This window comes from Alligator sinensis, unplaced genomic scaffold (genome assembly GCF_000455745.1).
Source record: "Alligator sinensis unplaced genomic scaffold, ASM45574v1 scaffold370_1, whole genome shotgun sequence".
Taxonomy (NCBI): Eukaryota; Metazoa; Chordata; order Crocodylia; family Alligatoridae; genus Alligator; species Alligator sinensis.
Genome location: NW_005842128.1, coordinates 1,642,058 through 1,659,809, shown reverse-complemented (window position 1 = coordinate 1,659,809; position 17,752 = coordinate 1,642,058). Strand labels below are relative to the sequence as shown.

The 17,752-nt window shown below is 41.7% G+C and overlaps 1 protein-coding gene across 1 annotated transcript in view; it reads left to right on the top strand.

Annotated features, from left to right (window-relative positions):
• Positions 1–17,752, top strand: part of ADARB2 (adenosine deaminase, RNA specific B2 (inactive)) — a 478,856-nt gene that overhangs the window by 382,315 nt on the left and 78,789 nt on the right. Inside the window, exon 5 of the mRNA XM_025205749.1 lies at positions 16,968–17,136. Coding sequence (XP_025061534.1) covers positions 16,968–17,136 — 169 coding nt within the window. The remainder of the gene's footprint in view (positions 1–16,967; positions 17,137–17,752) is intronic.

The window sequence follows — 17,752 nt, the reverse complement described above, 5'->3', positions numbered from 1 at the left end:
CGGGAAATAATTTAGCAGTGCCGAAGCGCGCGCACACAAAATCACACCCTTGGGTTGTGACAAGGGGAAGCTGTGTATCATGACTCCCCTCTTGTATTAGGATTATAGTGTTGTATCCAGCATGGTCCAGAGGATTATGCAAGAAGCAAGGTTTGTTTGGTAACATCTTTTATTCAACTAACCATGCTGAGGAAAGCCCAAGGAAGGGCATTTTGTGTCTGATAGATTGCCTAACATTTCTCCCTAATACTGTATATAATTAGTTAAATAAAAGACACTTCTTCTTGCATATCCGCTCTTACAGAACACCAGCGCTTCAGGAAATATAAAAAGGAGTAGAGACAGGAAAGCAAACAGAAAAAAAAGGGGTGAGACCTTGGGGATAATGATGGTATCAGGAAATGACTAAGTTCCCGAAACGATGAGGGGTGGAGATCGTTCCACTCTTTTGATATCCCTCTACCCTGACAGTCAGAGAAGCCCAACCCAACAAGGTAGATCAGGGTTGGAAAGAAAAAAAAGGGAAATTCGGAAGTTAAGTTGGCCAAAAGAAGTTACTATGTAGTGAGATTTTCTTTCTTCTAGCACTGAAGTTCTGATCTGTTCCTCACGGGTATACCCCAAAGACTCAGGGTACACCACAGGCATAATACCTCCTATTGTCACAGGGTTCCCTGAGCCGTTGTTTCTTAGGAAGAATTTGGCCATTTTGAAAACCTCAACATTTTATTTTGAGCCTTGTGTTCTGGAGAACGAAGAAGAAAAACTTGGGGGTCTGTAATGTTTGTGACAGAAGTAGTATTCACACTACTTATTCAACCACTGATGGCGTTTTCTGTTGCAGACATTTGACTGATACATGAATACATTTGCTCACCACCTAAAATAACTGGACATGGTAAATAATACCTGTCACTGTTCCAGAGATGATCTTTTATTGTTCAAGTCTTTTTTTAAAATTGCAAATTCGCTATGAAAAAGATGAAACTAGTATTTAAACACTATTTTCCCATTTGTATTTGATAAATCTTGACAGTTTAAATACTGTTAGAAACTTTTTGTCATTTTTATGTTAAAAATGAAACATTAAGAAAGTTCAGTCTTCTCAACAGGAGAGTAGAATTTATAAAAGAAGTTTATACACTGATTTCTTATTCCAGTTCCTCTCTTTCTCTCTCTCTCTCTCTCTCTGCCCTCCCTCCCCCCCCCCCCCCCCCCCCCCCGCTTTCTGTTTTTTTGTGGGGAAAGAGGTGGGGAGGGAGCCTGACAATTAGTTTGATGTTAAAAGCAACTGGGAAGTCTTTTCAGTTATCCTGTATGAAATAAAGATGAACTGGACAAAAGGGCCCTAAACAGCAATTTCATGCTGTGATAAAAGATGGGAAATTATCATCTGTATCTCATGGAATTGATCTTAATAATTGGTAAGTGGAATAACAGAAAAAAAAAGTTAACAATATGTCTCCATGGATCTTGCCAGTCATATTAAGATTCATAAAGCCTGACAACTAAGTACATTCAAGAATATTGATGGGCAATTGATTTCTGCTTCTTCATTTGAGCAGGGAGGTTAGAAACCAGTAAAATATAGTAGGAGATTTATAACATATACAATATAAATCTGCAGGATCCCAAATCTGCTACTTGTCAAAAACTAGCATAATCAAAACTGGTTAGCTAGCTGGGCATTTTTACAAGCCCACAAACATTGTGCAAAGAAGGTGTTATATACCGGGTAAACATTTTTGAAAGCCATAAGTGAATTAAGTCCTATTTTCAGACATGATATAGACATTTAGGAGTATATGATTCTTTAACTTCTCAATAAATCTTAGACCTTTGAAATGGGAATAACTACCTAAGCTGTTTATGTATTTTTGAAAATCCTATTAGATTCCTGCCTTCATTTTTAGTTGCTTCAAATTGCTTTAAAAATCAGGCCCTACATCATTAAGCACTTCTAAAAATCCTACACTTATGTTTGTACATTCTTGAGTCCTATGGTAATATTATTCCTAGAAATCTTTCATAGAGTGATCTAGATTGAATTGGAAATCACATATGCTGATTGCTTTCTTAGAAATTGGTTTTCCTGTTGATATTACTCTGATTCTCCTCTTCTGTACTTTAATGGTAAACAAGCCCAACTTCTGTAACTGAAATTCTGACTTTCAGAGATGTGAATTTTACTACTCAAGATCTTCTGGGCAGAATGGGATACCTCAATTTGTGTTTCACAAATCCAGGCACATTTACACGAGACATTTACTGCGCAGTTGACTAATTAAGAAACAATAAACATCTCACGTAAGCCCGTATTAGGGTGCACAAAACTAATACACTCTGCAGCAGGGTAGGACTTGTAAATACAAGTACTACCTTGTGGTAGAATTTTTCCATGCACAGCAGCGCATGTGTCTCAACTGACTCAACTGGCTGGGGCGCAAGGGTGCTTCAGTGTGAGGATTGCCTGCTGGCTTGCCTCACGCTGAAGTACCCCCATGCCCCAGCCAGCCCCTCTGCAGCACATTGAGCCCAGTCAGAGCCGCCCCAGACTAGCAGCCTGACCCCCAGGGTCCCCTGCCAGCTGGGGCTACTCCGACCCACAACAGTGTGCTGCGGTCCAGGCGCACATGCAGATGCATGCCCAGCAACAATAAGCAATTAATGCAAAGAAATAAACTCCAACACAGTCTGCACTGGAGTAAACTGCTCCCAGGCACAGCATCTACACTTTGAGCTGGAGCAGAGCAGTCCCTGGCTAGCAGGGAGCCCAGGAGGCCAGCCCCAGGCTCTGGGTTGCGGTTTCGGTGGCAGGGGGGCTGGCTGAAGCACGAGGGTGCTAAAGTGCATGGCTAGGCAGCAAGCATCCCCCACACTGTAGCACCCTTGAGCCCTTGTCACCATCTACACGTGCATTTCAGTGCACTTAATGACTCTGTCGTAAGATGGTACTGTCCCTAACAATATTAGTTTATGGCAGAGTCAATTGATTTACTGTGCCCTAATGCTGGTGCAGGTGTAGATAGCAATGCTTTACTGCAGAGCTAATTAGTCTACTCACAGTAAAGCACACATGTAGATTCACCCAGGGTTAGAGAGTTCACCCATCAAGTGCATGGTGGGAGGCTTTCTCCACCCCTCCTGCTGATCTTGTGTCACTGTGCAGAAAAGAAGTCGAGATTCATTGGGCCAGGGAGAGTGAAAGACAGAGAATGCATTAGTGGTTTAGGGCCCTCCCTTAGGGGGAAGTGGAGCCCTGGGTATGGATTCCAAGCCTGTTCATACATTTTATCCAATCACCATTTATTGTAAGTCTGGGGGAGTCCAGGTCTCCAAACTCAACACTTTAATATTCCAAATGCTAAGAAAATACAAATGAAGGCTCTAAAGGGGCAAATATATTTTAAAACAAGATAAGAAAATCAGTTCCTCCTGCAGCCAGCAAATGGTACGTGAGTTCAGGATTCCATCTCCCCCACTACAATTAACGATGATTATCCTACCATTATACAAAGTAGCGCAAGAATGCAATGTGGTTTTCTGCTGTATAAGAGAAGCACTGATTTCTGAACTCAGGTCTTGGCAGGGAAAAATGCTTTTTAGCTCATTATAAATTGGGTTTTGGCTATAAGTCTCTGCATGATCCATCCCTGAGGAGAAGAATGGCGTTCAGACTCTCAGAACAAGAGAGATGGCAAAGTTAATATCAACACTGTCAGTATTAATTTGGGGAAAGAATCCCCCTGGATTTGAGGAGGGGATGAAGTGTAGCAAGCACAGGTCTGCCTCTTCCCCATAGATTTGTAACCCCATAGAAGGACGGGCAGGTGGGGGAGCAACGCTGCAGACACAGCAGTGCCTCTTTTCCTTACTTCCCAAGAGGAAAGCTGCTGAGATTTCATGCACTGAAGGGAAGAATGAAATGGACCATAGAAATTGGAACTGGAAAAGACCACTAAGTCATCTAGTCCATTCCCCTGCAAGCACAAGATTGTTCCCTGTAGTACATTCTTGAGTGCTTCTTCCAGGCCAGATTTAAATGAATCAATTAGCAATGGGGCTTTCAACACTACTCTTGGGAGACTACTCCAGGCTAATAGACCTCACTGTTAATAATTCTCTCCTGTTATTCATCCTGTATTTTATTTTCCATGGTTTCATCCCCTCAATTTAGTTATAGCTCCTTGAACTGCCCTCACTGTGCCCCCTCTTTCCTCTGTGTTTACACCCTTTGCACATTTGCTGCGAGTTCTCTCGCTCCTAAGTTGTCAATTGGCAGTGCTGCACGTATTTAATTATTTTAATCTCTTCTCCCATGTTACTCTCCTCTGCAACCACTTAGTCAGTTTTGTGCCTGTTCTCTGATTTACCTCTGGTTTGCCAGCATCCCCCCATCCCTTTCTCCTTTTCACAGGGCTCCATTACCCTAAGCGAGCTGCTCCTGTTTATGCATGATACTTGGGAAATGACATGCACATTATCATGTGCAAAAATGTATCTCTAGGACGCTCGTTTTTCAGACATCCACAGACCTGATCCAGCAGTTCAAAATGGGCTTATTTTGTATGAGGATTTTTCTTTCAAATTAATTAGATTTGAACAGATCATTTCATGAAGAAATGTCCCTGGTAGCTAGGAATGTTTAATGTGTGTAGCTAGTTAAGGAGAGGAGTATCAATTCTCAGACATTAATAAACTGGCCATCTGTACTATTATGCAAGGAAGATTGCTCAGGATAGAAAGGAGATCTCTTTCATTTGCTGGCTGGGGCTCAGAGTGCCTCAGAGAAGAGTCTTCTCCAACTAGTGGTCAGGGCGGTACTGATAAACTCCAGCTCCGCATGGGGGAAGAGAGGGCTACTTCAGAAGCTAAGAGTGGAAAAGAAGACAGGAAAATGTGAAGATCCCGGAGGGCTTTTCCCATCCCACCCCCAAAAGAATCATGATGTAATAACCACTTTCAGTTAACTCCCACCAGTTAGAGAACAGTAAAAGAGTTCTCTTCCAACCCCAGCATTTCAGGTCTATATTCCTTCATGCACACAAAAATGCCACTATAATCATGAAAGGCAATTTATTTCCCAATACTCAATGGCTGTATATTTTTCCTTTTTTCAGATACATCCTATTTCATCTAGTAATAACTCCATTAACCACGTTTATGGTTCCAACCCCTTCTTTGGCCTTTGCCCATAATAGTTTTATTTCTAAATGTCTTCCTGTTGCTGGCACTCCTACAATCCTGCCAGTGTACCCATGTTGATAGTCTACACACTCACTTAGGTCTAAGATTAAATTACTTGACCCTGTAAACCCCAGGCAGTCTACACAAAAAGACTCACTGGGCTCATCTACATGAGATGCTTTATTCAAGATTAGAGCAAATTACCGTGCAGTAAACAGCAACATCTACACGTGCAGATGCTTACTTTGCAATAATTTGCTCTAATCATGAGTAAATTTGCTGTCTGTAAATACAAGTAGCAAATTTACTCATGATCAGTTACTGCACTATAGGACACACGTAGATGGCTGGCCGGAAGCAAACTTGCAGCCTGGGGGTGGCTGGGGACTGTCCTGTTTTGGACAGTCTGTAGCCAGCTTCAGGCTGCACTTGCAAACTTCCCCGTGCAGCCCAGCGCTGGCCAGGAACTGTCCTGGTCAGAGGCAGGTCCCAGCCCTATGCCCTAATATGGTGATCAAGGCTCAGGGCTTGGAAAGAGCTGCAGGGGAGGGGCAGGTCCCATCCCCCTGCCCTGATCTGTCGCTGGGGCAGCTAGCAGTGAGCCCTTGGCTGAGTGGTGGATCAGGACAGGAAGCTGGGACCTGCCCCTCCCCTGCAGCTCTTTCCAAACCCCCTGGCCCACACTGGAAAGCCAAGGCCCAGGAGCTCCCTGCTGCTGGGGCAGGGGGGCATTGTCCCTGCCCGGGGTCCGGTGGCAGAGCCTGCTCCAATAGCAGGCAGCTCCCTGAGGTAGGAAGCAATCTCCTGCCCCAACCAGGAGACAGCTGTCTTCTGGCTCCATGCTCCCTGCCAGCCCCTGGACTAGCACCCAGGGGGAGCCTGGCTGCCGCAGGGGGCTGGTTAGGGCTGGAGGGGGTGGGAGCAGACTGCTACCAAGAGCGGCAAATCTGCTCCCACATCCTCGCACATGTAGACGCCTGCCTAGGGTGGGTTTAATCTAGAGTAAACCTACCTCACAGCATTTGCACAAGTAGATTCAATCACTGTCTCCACCAGAGTCAATGCAGAAATGGTGAGAACAGTGGTGAGGATTTCAGGGAGAAATGCTAGACAGTCTTTTTTGCTTGCCCCCTTTCAAATAACAAGAGGGACACAGACATATAATTGCCTGCAGATATCTCTTGTCTTAATAGGGACCATCTTTTTGTTCTGTGTTTTTACAGAGCCCAGAACAATGGGACTTTGGTCTAGGATTGGTACTCCTTGACATAGTAACAATAAGAATAAAAACAACAAAGCAGGCATGACGTTGCTGTTCATGACTTGTCATGTTATGTTCATGTCTGGAACCTGGGACAAATTAGCAATAGCAGCAGCTATTATAAGAACAGCCTCTTCAGTAGTAGTTTTGGGGTACACAAAATGTGATCTCCATAACTTATGTCTGTTTTGACATGGCTTTTGTATATTGAACCTTTAAACAGAAAGAAGTTCTCCCTCTGTGCAGTAGAAACAGCTGCTCTTTTGTGTCCAGCTGCTGCTTTCTACATAAATCCCCACACAAGCCCCAGTCCTTCAATTTGATTCATTCAAGCAGGTTCTTGTGCTCTTGCAGCACCTCATTGACATTGCTAGGACTTTTAGGAGCCAGAAATCTGTCTGCATGGATCACAATCCAGGATCAGGCCCACATTTGCTCTCCCACAGAGGCCTTCCAACACATTTGCCCTTTCTTGCTACTTATAAAATGAGGTCATTCCAGCAGTAATATATGGTTGCTATGGAAAAAACTTAACAGAAAGGAATACAAGATTAATCAGGTGCCATGTTCAGGAAAGCTTCAGGGAATTTTCATTCCCTAAATAAACTAGAAATGGAGCCCTGAACCTATTCCACAATGGGTAGAGAGTGGGGAAAAAATCAGTGTGATCAGAGCTCCATTAAGCTGCTTTGAAAATTATTCCAAATACACATTTGCTGATAACAATAGAGAATCCCTTTGATTGATTTGTTAAAAAATAGCAAAGAAAGAACACAAAATTATCACTTCGCAGAGAGAGATGCAGCACCATTTAAAATAACATGAAATTGTACCCCATTAATTATTCACAAGGGCTGGAGTTACACTATCATTATTTCTGGCTTTGCTTTTTAGTGAACAGTAGTTTGTGTCAGTTGTCTCCAACCTAATAAAAGGTGTTTTTTTTTTTTAAATAAATTAATCAAGCCCAATTTTTCTCTTTCTTTTTTCTTTCTTTTTTGTTTTTTTCCCCCTTTTAAGACAAATAAGTTCCTAGTACAGTGAGTTCTCTTTACAGGATGAAACTGAGGAAAAAGATGCATTTCATTAGTCCCAGCAAAGCCTAAAATATGCAGTGAAAAATGCTTATACTATAACATTTCTTTATTAATTGTGTCAAATGTTAGGAAACTGGAGAGCAGGCCTGGTTCAGTCCTGGTGTTAGTGGATACAATGCCATTGACTTCAGTCACAACTGAGCCTTCTGAATGTTAAACAAATACCTGATGAGTAGGCATCGCCTCTCTCTGGGGGTCTAATCTGGTGTAAGGAGACATAACTGCCTTGCTTGCAAGGTCTCTTGACTGTCAAAGTCAGTGACCAAGTGACTTTCGTTTTTCTTCTTAAGCATTTCTTTCAGGAACCCAAATTCTTTATTGTGGAAACTGGATTCATGTGACATTCCCTGTGTGACAGCACATTAAAACTGTGTAACATAAAGTCAATTTACTGTGCCAATAATTTACCCCACTGGTTTTGCTGATGGAGTTATCTCAGGCAGCATTCATGAACAGACGCATCTTCCATTTCCTGTAGTGAGTTTCTTAAAACTATGTGTGTAATCTGTGAACCACATCCCCACACTTGGCTCCTACTATAGACCTACTTTTACATAGCTCCCTGTTTAATGTCTCCACCTGCTCTTGTAACATCCTTAAGTAACATTCAGGCTGCTATAACAGCTGCATGTTGTCTGACAAGTCTCAGAACATTGAGGGCATGTACACAAAATTATCATGTCAGAAAGGGTTTCCTACCTCCCAAACAAGAAGCTGTGGACGTAAATTAGCTAAATAGTGTATCTACCTCCAGTACTGTAGATATGATTGCAGTGCTTCTAGTATAGGAGGTAGGACATGCGGAGCCGTATCGCATGTCTGAGCATGCCATTTCCTGGCACAAAAGGACTGAAAGATAAAGACACCCATAGTGGTCTACATACAGACTTCCTACAGGCCTTGTCTACACATGCACTTAACTGTGGAGTAGACTAATTAGCTGTCTACATGTGCAATGCTATTAGGCCACAGTAAACTAGTTAACACCACTATAAGATAGTACTGTTGGAGACAATACTATCTTACAGTGGGGTAATTAACTGTGATGATATGCATGTGTAGACACTGACCACGGGCATAAATTGCACCCGGTCAATCCAGGCAGCAGGGGGCCAGACTCCTGCCTGATGCCTGGCCACATGGCTCCACACTTTCAGCACCCTTGTGCCCCATCCCGTCCCTCTGCCACCACCTGGACCCTGGGACTGACCCCCCATGTCCCTGGCCTTGGCGTAAACTGCTCTGCCCTGGCTCAAACTGCAGCTGTCCCAGGCACGTGTAGACACTGTGCCCAGGAGTCATTTACTCCAGCTCAAACTGCTCCATAGTTTATTGCTTCAAATTAATTGCACATGTAGATGCACCGAGTCAGCTATTTGTGTGTGAACCTCAGCTGTCATAGTTCAAAAGAGTAAGTTCCAGCTCTATGAATTTTGAAAAAAGATGGAAACTGTAAATCCTAAAAGTTCAATCATCAGAAAGCCAGTAAAAAAAGATACCAAATGTATTGATATTAAAATCTCATGGATTTTTTTAAAATAATCTCAAGGTTTAGGGGTCCTGAGTCATGATATTTAAGATTTGGGTTGGCAGTAGTAAGCATGGGACATGATAAAACCCTCAGACATTCTACTTAATCTTAATAATAAGATTCCTATCCTCTTCCACAAACTAGATAGGAGCAGGTCAGATAAGTTCTTGGGTGGGAGAGTTCTTGCAACCATCAGTGTGCTCTAAGAAGTGGTGGTAGCGAGTCAGGAGTCTGTTCTGACCTCAGTCCCCTGGAATGGTGTTGTTATCAAAAACAGAAAAATGATCACCTTGGCTACTTTTACTTCAAGAGCAGTTTACTAACAGCAGTGGAATAGCTAATTACTTTCTGGTTACATACACCTGCTCCATAGTTTAAAATGGATAGTATACTACTTCACTTTCTGTACTTTTGTATAGTGTCTCTGTTCATTATAAAGGGTAATTGGGTTCCATTTTAAAGAAGTGTGTGTCTTTCAGTGGTGGGGGAAGTGACTCCGAGGTATCCCTCACCAACCCCACAGGAATCGTTTGATGTTTTTAAAACCTACTGAGCTCCTCAGATGTGGAGTACTAGATAAGGGCAAAAAATTAACTTAGTATTCTTACTTTGAGAAAATCAGCCCTTCCAACTCATGCCATGTATGTTTTACTCATGTATGTGCAATAAATATTATAGAAGAAAACATATTGTTCTCCCTATGGATACCATATGGTTTCTGAGATGCCATCAATTGATGTCAAGCCTCATAAAAAGCCAATGCCTGTAGGTCAGTGATTTTTCTGATTCTTGTATACACAGTAATAGCTCCAGCATGGAAGCCATTTTTCAAAGTCAGACACAAAATGTTGAGAAGCTCATCTAAAGCTGGGTAGCAGAGCATCAGGAAGACTTGGGGAAAGAAGAAGAGATCCAATACTATTTTCAAATTAAATTTATCAACAAATTGGAGAGAATTCAGAACTGGCAAACACAAAACATGTAGGGGATAGAGAAGCTGATGTACACCATGAGGGAAGATTAAAAGAATGAAGATGGCATTTAGTGCTTCCGTCAAGGCTAAAACAAGCACACGTGCATGCTCTGTTCTGGGGAGAGATTCCCTTTAAATCCATATAGAGTAAGGTCTCACTTGACAAGATGTAAATCAGTCCACAGTCTCTTGGCCTCTTAGATTACAGTATAACATAAAAATATTGTACAATATACTACATTGATACACACCTAAGCAGCGTGCTTTTCAGAAAGTCAGTCGTAAGCAGCAAGGAAAGGACGTTCAAAGGTAAAATTTAAAGGAGAAAACTACATAAACTGACCCCAATAATTCCTTCACCTGCCTCTGACTCCTTTCTACACACTGGTATTACACCACTGGTGAGTGTGTTGTAGATCCCATCTGTGCTCAATCTGTAGACTTGTGAATCTGTTACAGTTCTAGGTAGAAAGCAGCATTTCTTTAGGAGAGCCGTAGCACCTTATGCCTTTAGTTCTAGAAGTCCCTGGTCCATCTCTTGTGTGTTAGCCAATATGCCAGCTGTCCCATACATGAATTCCCAAGTAAGGACATGCTTATTTAACATAGTAAGTGGCTCCAAGGTAGAAGTGTTTCTATCAACTCAGTGGAGATCAAACCTAAATTATAAACATGCTCAAACTTACCATATGAGAGAAATGCCTATTAGTCTTTCCCTGACTCTATCAATGTGTGGTATCTCTCAGCAATTAGTAACTTTTCAAAGAAATTAGCTCTGATTCTGTACTTTTAACATCCCATAAGAGTTTAGATACTGACTGCAAAGTATGGGAGCCCTTTCTGGTTCTCATTCGGGTTCTGATACTCAAGGGGGAAATCCTGGCCCTAGTGAAATCAGTGGCAAAATTTCCATTGACATCCAGAGGGTCAAGGTTTCAATGGCTGATTAGGTCAGGGTATGGCATACCACAGCTTCCATGGCAGTTGTAGGTTTTCAGCCCTATATAGGAAAGATCCATTATGTCAACACCTCATTGCATTGTGATTTGGGTTGTGTTTCATGAGTCATTAGCAAATATATTCATCTAATAATTTACTCTTCAGTTTTTGCATAAAAATTTTTTAATAAAATATTTGGCCAGTTCTTTTACCATTTCCCCAAATGCCATTGGGAAAATAGTTTCAGCTATTTTTCAGCCCATACACTAATACAGTTCCCCTATTTCCTTTCCCTGTTCCAGTTCCTTTTTAAACTGAAAACTATTAGGAACATCAAGGCAAATAATAGAAACCTAACTGTTGAAGCCTCTTAGAGATTGCTCACTGGTTACTTTTAACCAAATGTCTTCTGCAACACTATTTCATGCAAGACTCTGAAGAGAACTAATACTCAGTGACCTCTGATAATTTACAGGTCAGGAGTTAATTAAGGTATAATAAATAAGATCTTCTTGTTTTTCAAATGATCCAGCTCTAAGGTTACTGATGGATGTTATCTTCAAGGCACTATCAGAGAACTACAGCTAAATTAATATTGTTTTTGATTTAAGTAAGGACGTCTTCTAAGCCTGGTTCCCATCAGTGAGAATGTAAGCTGTATCAAGGACTATCTTTCAGTCTTGTGAAACGCTATCTGTATGGGTGTCTCAGAAAACTGAGATGTAGAAACAGTGTTAATGAAATATATTGTGAATGTTCATGTTGAAAAATATCACAGATTAATAAAAACCAGTATTTTTGGTTCATTTTCCATGAACAATCAGGGACTCCTTTTTGGCAGATAGATCCTGCACTTGCTCAAAAAGGGACCCTAAAGAACTATTCTTACACCAACCAAAGGCCTTCAAAATGCAGTGTACATCAGCCCTGCCTTTCTTCAAACCCTTCCTGCCCTCTCCTCTCTCCCTCATGCAGTCAGTAGAGCTTAGCATTCAGCTAATTATTCCTGCCAATCAGTTTCCAGCACACTTGGTACCTTAGTTTTCCCATATCTAAAATGAATATAGCATACCCCCTTGTTCTGTTCCATGTGTCCAAAATTAAATTAATTAAGGTTTAGAAAGTGTTTTGGGGACTTTTAGAGGTCACTTTATTAATGCAAGGCATTATTAAAGAGAGCAAATCGGTTATTATTATTGTTATTGCTATTAATGGCATGTATGGTAATATTATGTTGATTAATAATCAATAAAGGTTAATAATTAAGTATAGTATTTAAAATATTATGATGATAATGATGGCTTCCTATGCAAAAGTAACAACTATTTAAGCAACTATGCATAAGAGTCTACCAGCTCTGAATCACTGGCATTAAGAGTTTAAGTTCAGTAATCAAATATACCATACACAGTAATCATGTGATAAGCCTTTTCTCCTTTAAAATCTAAGTTTCTCTCCCCCAGCAATGGAGCACACATTATATTCTCAAAGAAGTTTACCCTGTCTTGAAGGGAAGTAACAGCAAGTATTACACAGGGGACAAATCCCTGACATCATGCATATAAAAATAAGGCATGCAAGATAACAATTCATTTGCATATATGCTCCTGAATGCATCAGACAACTGTCAGATTGTTGAAAGTGTTTCTCATTATGCAGGATTCTCTCACACATGGTGTTCAACAGTGGTATATTGGTTACAGATCACTGTCCCCATTTGGCTCCTCAGTGAGGTGTGAACTATTTCAATGCTAATGCATAAGTCATGTACATCTGTGTTTCGGGGTATTAGAGTCCTGAGACACATATCTTAGGTATTCTGAGTGTTGATGTGTGAGAAACATCAGTATAATTTCAACTAATTAGGATTGAGATGTGTCAAAAAACATTGACATGTTAAATCATCTACCAGGCCAACTTTGTGGAGTCTTGGAAGCCATTTCTTTCAGGATATGTCCACATGTTCTTGATATCTGAGGTTTACGTTATGACCTCAGCCCTGGCATATGATTCTGAGCAGGCATGAATGGACAGGTACCCACTGGGGGCAAATAATCTTTCTTTCTCTGGAGGCTGAGGAACAGCACCTAATTCATTAACACCAAGGACAGTCTTGATACTGTTGTGCTGACAACAAGAGTGTTTTTGATCCCTTAGCAATCACTGATCTCACTTAAGCTGATGACCATGCTAACAACCTTTCATTCAGACTTAGTAGAAGATTCCAGTCATCTTTGGTAGGGCGAAAGATATCTGAAACAAGAAAACCTATCACCTAGGGCACTGGCATATACAAGAAGGTATACTCTAGTTTTTCCTGGGGCTATATATATATATCTGTGACTGTCAGGACCCTGGCATATGTTACATTTGTGGGGAAATTCATGTGTTAATTGTACCATAAATGGCAATAGTGCCACATAGTCACCCAATTAAAGGTGCCATAAAATAGCAAACCAGCCACAAAAATATTCCACATATGAGGCACATCTACACATTGCCCTATGTTGCCATAGTGACATGCTACATCACCGTACGTCACACTATGGTGACGTAGCAAGCACGTGAGTCTACATGTGATTGGCAGCTATTTGGGTACAGTGGCATGCTCCCTTGTTTTAGTGCACTACCACAGCAAAGCAGCAGCAAACTCTAACCGTGTGCCATGCGCATGATGCAGTACATGTGGTTACTGCACTATGCTTTAGGACTTCCAAAAGGTAGTACTAAAGCATAGCACTGTAGCAATGTCACCATACAGCAATGTGTAGACACACACATAATGTAGAACATCTTTGTGACTGGTTTATATGGTGCCTTAAACTGAGCGTGTGGCAGGTCCACACACTGCAGCTGTCTAGGGCCCAATGTCGACAGTCAGCTGGTTGTCAGAATCAGTCCCTGACAGGGTAGCCTCAGGTCTCCAGCTGTCTCAGGGATGCGTGGGGGGGAGCCCAGGGATTTTAAACCCCCTGTGCTTGACAGCCTTGCCAGTGCTGCTGAGTGCAGAGGAATCAAAGGCTTCTGGTGGACAGAACCAAGAGGCTCCCCTCACCAAGGAGTTTAAAACCCTGTGCCAAACGGACCTGCTGGGGTTGCCAGGCATGGGCAATCACGGTTCCTGGAAGACAAAATTGAGGGGCTCCTCTTGTTAGGAGCCTTGATCCGCTGCAGCCAGAAACACAGGCTGGGCTGCTGGGACCAAGGATTTAAACTCCAAGGTCAGGGGATGCCCAAGACTCCACCCCTCAGGGAGTCTTTCAGTCTCTTACTGCAACTAGCAGCAAGGCTGCCAGCAGTTGTACAATTGGGAAATCTCCCTGATCTCCATAATTGCTCATCCTGCCATACTTGTATAGCACGGCAGGAGGCACAGTTGTTGGCACTGAGGATCAAATCCCAATGTGCAATTATCTGAATCTCTGCCTGCAGCCTTTAGAAAGTGAAGAACAAAGTCAGAAGCAAACAAGAGAAATAGCTTGTAGAATTGTCCTGAGAGCGAGCAGAGACCGAGCTCCTTGGGAATAGCACAGGACAGGCTAAAAAGCAGGCCTGTATTTCTGAACAGGAAAACCAACTCCTGTTATTTGTGCTGTGTCCCAGGAAGCAGGATCTTGTGTTCATATTTTTTAAAAAAATAGGATTTCGGCAAGACATACCGGTTTCTGTTATTAATTCATTCATTATGGCCCTAAATGTTGACTAATCCCTCAGTCCAAAAAGGCAACAAAATTCACAAATTTTGAGGAGTGTAGTAAACTGCAAATAACCCTGCATTTACATTCATCATGAAACTTTTGATGGTGGCCACTGTCAGTGAAGAAATCATTTGACTACATGGACCACCAGTCTGTGCCAGTAGGGTGATTCACATATTCCCTTTTTGTGAAATTAGTGCTTCTGTTTGATTTTGAGACAAAGTAATTGCAATGCACAAACTACAAATATCTCTGTTTGTTTGTGCCATAGGGGCCACATTTCCACATTGCTTTTATATCATAATAACTATAAAAACAAACACTTCCTAATTCAGTCCCTCCACAGAAAACACATTCCAAACACATTGTCAGCACAATACTAATAATATTAATTATTAATCAGAACTCAGATAAATCAATGTACTCAATGTGAATTTTGCAATTACAGTGTATAGCGCCTTCCATTTGAGGATGTCAAAACACTCTTTGGTGATTACAAAGTATTATTATTCCCATTTACAAAATGGAAAGCTAAGCAGCCAGGAGGTTAAGTTTCTATAGAAAGTCAGTGGCTGGGCCCAAATATAATGCCGATTGTCTCCTGAGTGTCAGTCCTGTTCTTTAACCACAAGACAATCCTTCCTCTCTTATCTTAACTATAACACATTGCTGCTTATCTCCAATCCAAACCAGGTATCTTAGGAGAGAACATGGCCCTAAGCATGCTGATGCTAAACCAGAAAATCATTGCAGTTTCTTGTTTGTTTCACTAATCAATAGATTTCAGCCTAAAAAAGAAGAGGCTGACTATGTAAAACAAATCTCAAAGCACGTAACACCTAAAACAAGGTCACAAAAAGGAGAACAAAGCAACTGTACGTACCAATCAGTATGCATTCTCCAGTAAAGAGGTTCAAAGACAGACATATTTGGCCTGCAGTAAGGTTCTTTCCATTCACAGCATGGGTGTATCTGACTTGAGGCTCCTTAATCACCTCTTTGTTAAATTTTAACCATTTGGATTGCTGTGCTCAGCGTGTATATAATTGTTTACAGCTGTCAAAATGGATTAAATTCCTGAGATACATAGCGAGGTTCTGGTGATATATTACTTTACCAGAATACATGTTTGAGAGTTGATTTCTCTGTCAATCAAAAAGAGACGTGCTCTGTAAGGTGTTCTACAATAATTTAAGTAGGCCAAGGCTCATACTTCTTACAGCTTGGGCCGTGACTGAATAAAAAACATTCTGGGAGGGAAATCCTGGTTCCACTGAAGTCAACAGAGGTTTTCCCTTTGATTTTTGTGAGGTGAGGCTTTCATTCTACAAAGCTAAGGGTTGTGCCTGTTTTAAAAAAACATATTATTGTGTTTGTTGTTAGCTTTATATCATAGTCCGTCCATAAAGGCTCTGAGCAGCTTACAGTAAGTTATTGCTCATAGGTAAGAAACAAAAGTAGATTCTGCAAGCATCACCTCCATATTTGAAACCTCCATGCCATGCCACCCATTCACATTTAAGTATATAAAACCTCTTCCTATTTTCTACCCCATCCACTCCCACTTTCCTGCCTCACACCCAGTGGAGATACCCCCCTCTCCAGGTCCCCCCTTCTCCCCAAAATGTCCCTCTCAACCCCACACCTGCTAAGGGTGACTTGGGTCAGCAGTAAGGAAGGAGAAGAAAGACCTAACTATCTTCAGGAGGAAGGATCATGGCCATGTTTCAGAATTTTGTAGGTCAAAAATAGAGGAAACCCTGATATAACAGTTCCTAGGGCAGCAAACAAGGGAGACTGGACTGAGAGATGTGTCTATCTGTTCTGAGAGACTTTGAAACAAAAGACGCTTGAAAAGTGTTACTTGCCTTTTATTTTGTCCTTTCCAGTGAGAGAGAATATGATGAGGAGTATGTGTTTCCATCAGAAAAAGTCTTCAGTAGCTCATAAAAACCTGACCACTTATCAGCACTGTGGGAGATCTTTATTACCTCCTTGCAGCATGTGCTCTCCTATAATGTACTTATTGATTTAACAAGTAAACTTTGTAGCAAGCCTTTACCTGGGAATTAGTGAAGACTGAAATAGAGCCTCTCTTATTCTAATAGTGCTGAGATATGAGATTCCTGCATATTCCAAAGACCATGTAATCAGTGCCACATGCATCCCATTAGGGCTGTCTCAGATGCCAGAGCAAAGCGTGGGCTGCTAGAATTTCAGCAGTTAGGATGCCTTGCTCTCCCTTGGGTGACTCACAACTCTTTTGTTTCCTTTTCTGCAGGCTTGGACAGCAGGCAAGCTCAGGTGATCGTGCTGTCATCAGGTACCAAATGCATAAATGGAGAATACATTAATGATCAAGGGCTGGTGGTGAACGACTGCCATGCAGAAATTGTGGCAAGGAGAGCATTTGTTCATTTCCTTTATTCACAGCTGGAGCTGCACTTAAGGTAAACTGAATGTTGTTGATGACTGGGAAATGTTATATAGTCTTTTATCAAACAGGTCTATCCTCTTGGCACCCAAATCCACAGTTCCTTGATGTAGCTGTTTAGGAGTCTGACAGATGAGTGGCCAGTACTGGGTACAGAGCAAAGCAGTTAGATAGTCTATAGTGCTGGGTCATGAGCGACTTCATTTCAGCGGATTTTCCTTCAGCAGCTATTTGATATGAATCATAAAGCTGAATTTTATGAAGCCTGATGATTCTATACAATTTTTTTCTGCACAAGCCTAATAAAGCACTCACTGGTCAGAGATTGAGAGACAGGTCACCTAGCTCATTATAAGCATTTTCCTTCCTTCCTGGCCACTACTGAATCATGCCCAAGAAGTAATTTGCATTCCTTTTTCTCACACCCACGGTCACATATATACCACATTCTTGAACTACACCAACTATTAAGGCCTTCATTGGCAATCTATTCCAAACCTTGGGGGCTCAGACAGTAAAGAAGTGCTTCCTTATGTCCAGCCATGACTTTGAAGATCCGTTATCAGAATGAGGCTGGATGCAAGTGTTGATGGGCAGACAGAGCAGAGCAGAGCCTCCTTGTACCTGAGTGG